At 44.5% G+C, this 9,793-nt stretch overlaps 1 protein-coding gene across 1 annotated transcript in view; it reads right to left on the bottom strand.

The window, feature by feature from the left end:
• Positions 1-1,612: 1,612 nt before the first annotated feature.
• SLC13A5 (solute carrier family 13 member 5) overlaps positions 1,613-9,793 on the bottom strand; it is a 39,103-nt gene continuing 30,922 nt past the window's right edge. Inside the window, exons 9-12 of the mRNA XM_007937501.1 lie at positions 8,883-9,001; positions 6,853-7,014; positions 3,069-3,206; positions 1,613-1,744 (exon numbers count right to left, since the gene is read on the bottom strand). Coding sequence (XP_007935692.1) covers positions 1,613-1,744; positions 3,069-3,206; positions 6,853-7,014; positions 8,883-9,001 — 551 coding nt within the window. The remainder of the gene's footprint in view (positions 1,745-3,068; positions 3,207-6,852; positions 7,015-8,882; positions 9,002-9,793) is intronic.

The following is a 9,793-nucleotide window of genomic DNA, read 5'->3' as shown; positions in this document are numbered from 1 at the left end:
TGATATGTTTTTGGCCTCACTGAGCCTCAGTTCCCTCATAAGACAAACAAAGGTAATAACATCTGTCTATTATAGGGTTGTTGTAATGACTGAATGAGATAACTAGTGGATTCACCATGGGAAGGCCTCGCACACAGAAAGCAGGCAGAGGATAGTAAGTAGTTCATTCCTCTATCTTCCTGTACACACACACACACACACACAGAGCCAAAAACCAGAAATGAGTCAACACAGTGCAACTTTCCTTGGAAGACAGAGCATTTAACAAGGAGAACACATTGACGGTGTGGTCAGGAATTATTCTACTCAAGGAAACCAGATACACACTTGTTTCTTGATGGAGTTTCCCTAGGTTCCCATACTTTCTTCTGCCCCAAAAAATGCCACCAATTGACTTCATATGTGTGCCTCTGCCTCTCTTCCAGAGCAGCACAAGAAGAAAACAGAGCTGGAGGCTGACTGCCTCTCACTCTCGTGGAGGTTTTGGAGGCTCATCTTTCTGCAGCCCCTCTAGAGTCTTTGCCCCAATAATACGAGGTGGGTTCCCTCATCCCTAGGCTAGGGGATGTCTGCTTGGGGACCACCAGCACTGCCCATTCACCAGTGAGCCCTCAGGTATGGTTGCCAAGGCCACTCAGCAAAGGGATGGCTTCCTCCGAGCTCACCCTCTGGCATGATGGACAACTCTGAAGTGACCTTGTTATTGGCATTTAACAGCTATCTATGCTACATATAAGAAAGGACCTAGATTCCCTACTGTGGCCCCGAAAGAGCCATCACTTTCCAAACTTGGAGTGTGATCCCAGCTGTGTGGGGATGGCAGGAAAAGCCTCTTCCAGGAGAGCCAAACTGATCTACCTGGGAGAAAAGGGGGTGTGGAGGACCCCAGCCAGTGGACTTTAGAAAATGTTGGCCCAGACAACCAAGGAGCCTAGGGGTTGAAGGACCACTGGAGTCCAAATTGTCAATTAAAAAGGAATGAGGTAAAAGGAAGCAAGGTAGCCAATAGCGCCCTGCAGGCAGGAAGGCAGGAGTTATCCTGAGGTTATCAACTCAAATTCCTCATCCTCTGGGCTGGTACCCTACGTGCAGTTCCGGGAGGCTCCAGGGATGCTCTGATTCCCACTCTCTAGCAGTGGGAAGCTGCCCAAGACCCAGTGTTCTGTCCCTGGGCTTGGTTGTCCCATTCAGAGTGACAGATGATCCTAGGCAGCCCAAGGGGAGCTGGAAGAGGTATGGGCACTCAAAGTTTGTTTTCTCACCTCCCTGGGGATCTGGTTTCCATCTAGATACCCTGCAACTAAGGAAGTGGAAATCAGAGCCAAACCAGAGCCTTGTGTTAGGCCAGAGTGGTGGCTACTGGAGGTTGAGTCCCTCTGCAGCCTGTCCCCAGACATAATGGCAGAGCCCCTAGGAAAGATGGGAACCAGCAGCCTGCTCAGGGGCTCTCTTCGACATCCAAGCCAAAGTCTGGGCTTGGAGAATAAGGTGGCTCTGGATCTTGGCAGGATGTGGGCATCATTGGGGAAACAGCAAAGCCCTGCTGCAAGGTGTGCCAGGAAGTTCAGGAGTCCTCAGGAGAGTGGGGGCTGGGTCCATGGGTCTTGTGGCTCTAAGTCTTCATACATGTCACATTAGCCCAGTGAGGGAAATGATCCAAGTCAAATATGACCCTTCCCCAGGTGTTGACAGCCAAAAACACGCATAAGATTCCAATGATGTTCATCATTAGTCCTGTTTTCACCTGGACAAAAACAAGAGTTCGAGTCAGCACCCTTGGGTCAGCTTGGGCTGTGTAATATGGACAGAAAGGACACTGGGAACCAGGCTTCTTGGGGCAGGAGATGAAGGACTAGCTTCCCCAGTTCACGCTCTCTGTTCGCCCTCCCTCCCCCGACAAAGCAACACTGTGCCCACTAAGTGTTAGTCAGTCCTCAGAGAAGCCCAAGGGGATAGGCAGGACAGATGGCTTCCCTACGCCCATTTTGGCATTTGGAAAACTAAGCCTCAAGAGATGAGGTGAAGAGGCAGCCTCAGACCATCAATGCCATTGTTTGGAGTCTGACTCTAAGTCCAGGGCTCACCCATAGCTTTAACCTTCCCCTGAGCACCCACCAGATTCCTTGTGAACTGTCACTGGCTCTTTCTTTTTCTTCTTCTTTTTTTTTTTTATTTTTGACTTGAACAAACAGGAGTTTCTTCTCTTACAATTTGGAGGCTTTAAGCCCAAGTTCAAAGTGCCAGGCTCTAGGGGCTGGGTGAAAGCCCCTCAGCCTTGAGCTTCAGCTCTGCCTGTCACTGGCTCTTTGTGATACCTGCTGTGTTCTTTCTTAATTTTTATTGACCATTACTTTGAACATATGTTGGAGATTTGTTACTGGAGATTGGAATCAAGTTTGCAGTCCATGGTTTCTAGAATCCACCATTTCCCTCTTCATGGAGATCCTCCATGGAGTCTCAAAGATTCTCAGTGGGGGCTCTGACCTCCTGGGCTTGCACACTTGTCTTATCTCCTACCTAGAGCTGCAAAGCTACCCCTTCCTTCTCCTGTTAGAGGCGATAAAACCAAACTACGCATGAAGAGTTCTTCCAGTGGCTGCATCTATTTCCAAGGCATTATCCTTTCCCATGCAGTGACTGGGTCTCTTTCTCTGTCCCTCTTTGCTCTGACCTCTTCAGGAACCTCTACAGGTCTCTGCAACTGTCAATAGCATTTTTCCCCAATGTAAGCTTCAATACTGCTGACTCTTCTCTCTGGTTCTTGCTAGTTTGTGAAGAGTATCCTTGACCATGTGATCTTCCCATGCCCACCCCTGGTGGACGCATGGGCTTCTCCAGGTAGGAAATTCTACAAACCACTGCTTAGCCTTGGGGTGCAGAACAGTCTGTTCTAGGGGATAAAGAAGAAAACCTGCATTATAAATGCAAAGAATGACGAGAGGTTTGGGCAGTCAATATCATTCCCAAATCTTATGGCATTTGAAATTCAAACATCATTAATAAACTGAGCATTTTTTATGACAAAAATATCATAGTCTGACAGGAAGAAATAAAAGCAGTTGGGTTACCATGTCAGAAACCTTGAGGCGTCCATGGGCAAACACAATGGCGTTAGGTGGAGTGGCCACAGGCAACATGAAGGCAAAGGATGCACTCAGGGTACAGGGGAGCATGACGTATAGCGGATTGAGGCCAATGGAGCATGCCTAGGGAAAAAGACAGCACTGCAATGTCACAGATACAGAAAATATAGACCATCATTCTGAAAAGCATCTCCAGGTGCACCACACACCCTCCCACCTTTGGGCTTTTGTCTTGCTGGGTTTTTTCCCCTATACCACATCTCTGGCAGATAACTCTACTAAACACTCAAAGTTGAACTCAGAAGTCACCTCCTCTGGGAGGCCCTTCTGAACTCCCTCAGTGGATTCAACACATATTTCTTAAACACTGATTTCCAGCCAATGTACTTCATGGACAGCTGTCACCTCTCTGTCAGTGAAAGCCAGCATGTTGCTATCAGGCTGAACAGGTTTCAGTGGCGCTTCCAGACTAAGATGGACCAAGAAGAAAGGTCTGGTGATCTACTTCCGATGGATCCCAAAGTCTGATCCCTTTGTGCTTGGGGTCGCCATGAGACAACATGTGACAGAGACTCTGCTGGGCACTTAGCCTGCATTGAATCTCCCAGTGTGCCCACAGCTCACATGCTCAGCCTCATTTTAGAGGCCAAGTGCACATGTCCGTCTGTCCTGTCAAAGTCTCAGAATGTGGACCATGCCTTCTCATCTATGCATGCATCTATGTATGTATATGTCTTTAAAAACTTTTGGGATGAGTTGGCATATGGAATTTTGTACCACTTTTTTACTCTTCATTTTAAAATTCAGCCACATCTAACAGTGCCTTGTGCATGGTAGGTACTCATTAAATATTTGTTGAATGAAGATCCTGGATAGAATGGGGAGAACAATGTGGAACAAAACTCAAAATTAAAAAATTTAAGAAAGAAAACCAACAAAAAACAGGTTTATGGTCTGATAGAGCCTGGTGAGATCCCCAAGACTCTGGCCCCTAGTTACCCTTCAGATCTGGAATTGAACTCACTCCCATGGCTTCTAGTCAAACAACAGCATATGAGCACAGACATGCATGTAACACATAACATTGTAACAGCAAACCACAGGAAGTGGACTCAATAGCCATCAAAAACAGGATGGTTAAATAAAGTATGGTATGTACAAACAATGGAATATTATGCAGCTGTAAAGAAGAATGAGATAAATCTTATGTGCTAGTATGGAACAGATCTCCAAGATCTATGATTAGATTTAAAAAATTAAGGTGAAGAACAGGATAATAGAATGATACAATTTGTTTTAAAAGATTTTGCATATGTATAATATATCTGGAAAGATATGTAAGAAATTAAAAACAAAGGTTGTCTATAGGTAAGAGGCTAAGAGATTAGGGTCTATATATTCATTTGTATTATTAGACATTTTTAACCATGTATACGTGTTACATCTTCAACTTTAAAAAATTATACCATGAATATATTGGCATTTTATTAAAATTTCTTCAAAACTGTGATTTTTTAATGGTTTGATAGTGTTACATTATATGAATATATATGATAATTTATTTCACCAACCCCCATTATAATTTTTATTAAAACTAATCTGCAATGTATATAATTATAATATACCTATTTCTCACTATACCCTAGGAGCTCTGTAGCATAGTGCCTAAGGCACTTGACTGCTAACCAGAAGGCTAGAGGTTCACACCCACCAGCCACTCCTCGGAAGGAAGGCTAGGCAATCTACTTCCATAGTGATACCACCTCGGAAACCCAAGGAGGGGTTGCTATGAGTCAGGTTGACTCGATGGCATATAACAACAACACTATACCTTGATTATGTCCTTAAGATATATACCTAAACATGAAGCTATTGAGTTGAAGGATATGAGCAGGTTTAAGGTTATGGTTTCTGCTGCTAAACAGCCACCTGAAAAGATTGCACCAAGTTATGCTGGGATGTAAGCAAGCTGTCCCAGGCAGGTGCCCAGTCTGTCTCTTGATCCCCCTCCCCAACCTCCACCTCCACCTCATCCTGGTCATGGGTGACACACATGGGGTACGTGACCCACGTTCCTCTGGAGTCACCTGAGTGACCACCACCTTTTCCTTTCTCATAGGTGCTGAGGAAGGAGCATGAGGGGCATTGGAGGTAGCTGTGGGGATACTTACTTGAGGTTTGGGTTCTAGAACAGCTTGTTTTCAAAAGGCCTGGCTACTCCTTTTCTATAAACAACAACAACAGACTTGTTGTCCTTGAGTCAGTTCTGACTCATGGCGATCCATATGTGCGGAGTAGAACTGCCCCATGGGGTTTTCAAGGCAGTGACCTTCCAGCAGTAGATATCTGGGCTGTCTTCTGAGGTACCTCTGGATTGGTTCAAACTGCCAAGTGTTTGGAGAATAGATGAATGCTCAACCATTTGAACCACCCACAGACTCCCTCCCTTGGGGTAAAGCCTAGATTTGTCTAGCTTAGAGAATTGATGTTCACTGCTAGGGCTGGAGGTGACAAAGTGGGGCCTTTGCAAGGGAAGAGGAGGTGTCACCACTGCATGCCCAGCATCAAAAGAGGCCCCTCGGTTGGGCATCAGTTGGGCACCTGCTCAGGAGAGGAGACTGAGCCACCTTGCTATTTTTAACACTTTCATCTTTCCTTGGAACCTTTCTACTTGGGTTTGTTTTTCATACATGTGGATATCCAGGCAGCGGAATGGAAATTTACCAAGTGAAATCCTGTGTTCAGGCCCCTTATAAGTCTGTCTCCAAACTCCAGAATAAGAGCAATGACCTCTCCCATGCTTTTTTTGAAGCTTACAAAGGATTTTCATAGCCATTATCTTATTTGGCCCTCAGCACAATGCTGGGGGATGTTCCTTTTAGAATGGTGGGAGATTCTATAAACTACCTCTCAACCTGCCTGTCTTCAGTGGTCTTGCTAGTTTGTCACTTAAGTGGCAAGTTCAATGAGTTAAGTCTTCTGACTCTTTCTGTGCTACTTTGAGGTCAGTACTTCTAGGTGATGAATGCCACAAGGAAATGCAGGAAAGATCACAACCAATTTTTCCTCCATGCTCTGCTTTCTTCTCAATCCCCAAAACATGCTTACCTCTGGAATAAAACTCTTTATCCTGGCACTCAGTGATACCCCTTCACTCTCACCAGCCACCTCTCACCCTCATTTCCTGAGGATCCTCTAATGGAACCCTGTGCTTGCCAAGCAAAACTTCTGGGATCCTCAATCATGGACTCAATTTCTTTCAGTTGGTCTGCTCCATCTTCCCAGAATGCCTTCTGCTGTCCACCCATTTACAAGCCGTTTCTCTAAGACCTCTTCCTTGTAGGTCCCAGCCAGCAGTGCTCCTCCTGCTCTTCAGTCCTCATGCATACCTGTGCTCACATCCTGAGACACCCACTGTCATTTCCCCAGATCGTTGTCCTGCTCCTCCTTGGCACAAATCTTGTCTCCCTAGCTTGAAAAACAATCCAATTACATTTATAAAATAAAGTGTGAGCACCTGATCCATGTCTGATGCTTTGGTTAGCATGGGGGAGATACAAAGAAGCACCAGCGAAGAACTGAAGACAGGACCAGTGTCATCAAGGGCACACAGTCTGTGGCAGGCCAGGCCCAAGTCTCCAAAGCCTAGCTGAACTCTGGTGCCTGATTTCACTGCCTCTCTAGGGATGCAGGACATTTCCACAGGATGACAGTTACCTGTGAAATGATGCCTAAGGATCCTCCCCAAGTCCCCAGAAGAATTACTTACCATGGAGGCAAAGATGGGCAGGAACAGGGTGGTGGTGGCCACATTGCTTGTAAACTCAGTGAACGCGGCAACAAGCAAGGATAAGATCAAAGTGATGGCTGTTGGGGGCACTGCCTGCAAGGGTACCATCTGATCCGCCATCCACTCAGACAGCCCCGAGGCCTGGGAAACATGGGGAGGGGAGTCACTTGGGGCTAATGGCTTACACTTACTCCAGGGCCTCATTGATCTTCAAGGAGAGCCCATCCTCCACTTCTAATGCTTTCCCTGCATGTGTTTCATCTGGGATCTCATCCATCCCCACAATTTCAGCCTCCATCTTTATTCTGCTGTCTCCTAAATCTGTTTCTAACTCATTGGGTCCACTTTTCAGGTTTAAACATATGCTTTCTAGAAATTTCCACCCACATCTTCCATGAGCCTATCAGACTCACTATGTCCCAACCTGAATTCATTCTCTCTAGCCCAGAATCTTCTTCTCCACTTGGTCTCCCCACTTTGGTGAATGGATTTACCATCCACCTCTGTCCAAGCCTGAAGGCTGAGAGTCATGCCAGGGGTTTCTGTCCCTCTCACTCCTTGTACCCACTCATCACTGATTTGCCCAAAACATCTCATGTCTATCTCCTTTTAGCCCTATAGTTTCTGAAGCTCAGGAGAGTGATCTGGGCCAGAAATTCGGGATTTAGGTTCTGAGAAGAGATTTTCCAAGGAGAGAATGAAAGGTGACCAGAAAAGAGGCCAAGGACAGAGCTTTGAAGACACTCATATTTAAGGAGGAACAGAGAAAAAGTCAGCAAAGGAGATTGTGCAGGAGAAGTCAAAAGGAAACCAGGAGAAATTTGTATCTTGGTGAACTAAGGAAGAGGGAAAGTAGGAGAGAAAGAGAGAATGGTCCATGGAGTCAAATGTTTTGAGACTGAGTTAGATTATGACTATACAATGTCTACTGCTTCTGCTTCAACCCGTCCCCAGCCCAGACCTCCACTCAAACTGTCAGAGTGATCTTTCTCAAGTGCAGACCTTACCAAGTCATTCCCTGGCCTCAACTCTTCTGTGGCTATCCACTACCTTCATAATAAAGCCCATCCTCTCTATCTTGAACCCAAGGTCTGCAGTGAAGTGGCTTCTGCTGGCCTCACCAGCCTCATCTTCACTGTCACTGAGCTACACACATTATGCTTTTTCCTTTGCTCATGCGTCACTTCTTCCTAAAATGCCTCCCTCCCTAAGTCCTCAAGAATAAGAGCTGTATGTCAATACCTCTGTAATCCCTGTGTCTGGCTTAACACTAAGGACATAATAGGAATGTTTGATAAAGGAATGAATGAATGGAAGGTGGATGAATAGAGAGGTGACTAAATGGAAAGATTTGTTCATCCAAAAATATTTATGTGCCAACTATCTACCAGGCTCTGGACTAGATGTTGAGGACACAGCAATAGCAAGACAGACCAAGTTTATCTATTATGTTCCATTCCTGGATGAATACACGGATGGATGAATGGATGATAGTAGCACCAGGCTGCCTCATCCCTCCCTCTGGCTCATTCCTACCTGGGGGTAAAGTAAGTTAGGTGGTTTTGTTCTCCACCCCACCCCCCGTGCCAAAAAAAAAGCTATTCCTCTCTTCTTATGCTACTATTTACTTAGCTAGAGGAAAATTGAAAAATGGTAACCATATCAACAGTTCAGCAAGAAGAAGAACCAAAGATAATGGTGAAAATATTCACAAGGACTTGAAAGAAAGATTTGCCTAGGAGAAATGAGCAGAGATTATTATTGCCCATGCAGACAAAGACGAAACTCCATACCAAACCCCAAACAGGATCTGACGGTATCCTCTGGGCTATTCTTGGTGCAGTGTTCTTGGGTTACAAGACAGAATCCTTGTCCTCAAAGAATGTGCAGTTATGAGAAGGAGACAGACACAGAAACACACAAGCACAGCCCAGAGGTGGAGGAGTGGAAGAACGAAGCTATTCTCTGGGTAAAAGAAGGGGCTATGGGACCAGGACTGGAGACATTACCTCGCATCCTTTCGCCAGAGCAAATCCACCCCCCAGCAGGAGCACAATGCCCCAGGGAACTTTCTGCTGGGTCACCTTCCAGTTCAACAGTGCAGGGGGACAAAACGGAGTTTTTCTTTCTGAGAAGAAAAAACAAAAACACATAATCACAACCCAGAAGAGCAATAGAAAGCAAAAGAGATATAATTAAGAAGAGAAAAGTCAGTACAGATAATGAGGTACCATCTCAGACCTGATAAATTAGATAAAATTTATATAATGATTATAGGCAGTCCCCAGATTACGAACACCCAACTTAAGTACAACTTGTCATTGCTGTAGTCACAAACCAACCCCATACAGCCTATTATATTAAAAATTCAAGATACATACAATGGTTCATAATAACAAACAGTTGCTACTTGTGAAATGTGCATCAAGACATTATTATTATTATTTACTGTGTTATTATTTTAAAGATGTTTTAGTGTATGTGGAAGTGTGTCTTTGATAGTTTTTATGCACAGAAAGGTAAACTATATACTATATAATAAGAGAAACATTTGACTAACTGATGTTGGATACCACAACCAAATTTGACTTAAAGACAGACTTAGGAATGGAACTCATTCATAATCCAGGCACTGCCTGTATACTTTTTGCTGTGGAGGAAATGGTAAAACTATTACAAACACTTCTTATATCATTATAAATTGGTACAACTGTTTTGGAAAGCAATTTGGCAATATACCTTAAGAGACATTAAAATATTTATACTATTTTACCCAGCAATATCACTCCTAGAAATTTATCCTAAAGAAGAAATTACCTCCAAGAAAAAAGTAATGTACAAGAAAACATTAATTTATAATAATGAAAAATTCAAAACAGCCCAAATGTGCCATAAAAGAACAATGATTATAACCCTTCAG

Source organism: Orycteropus afer, unplaced genomic scaffold (assembly GCF_000298275.1).
Source record: "Orycteropus afer afer isolate SDZICR_OR568_19922 unplaced genomic scaffold, OryAfe1.0 scaffold00042, whole genome shotgun sequence".
NCBI classification, from domain to species: Eukaryota; Metazoa; Chordata; class Mammalia; order Tubulidentata; family Orycteropodidae; genus Orycteropus; species Orycteropus afer.
The sequence above is the reverse complement of the archived record's forward strand: the minus strand, read 5'-3'. Positions and strand labels throughout refer to the sequence as shown.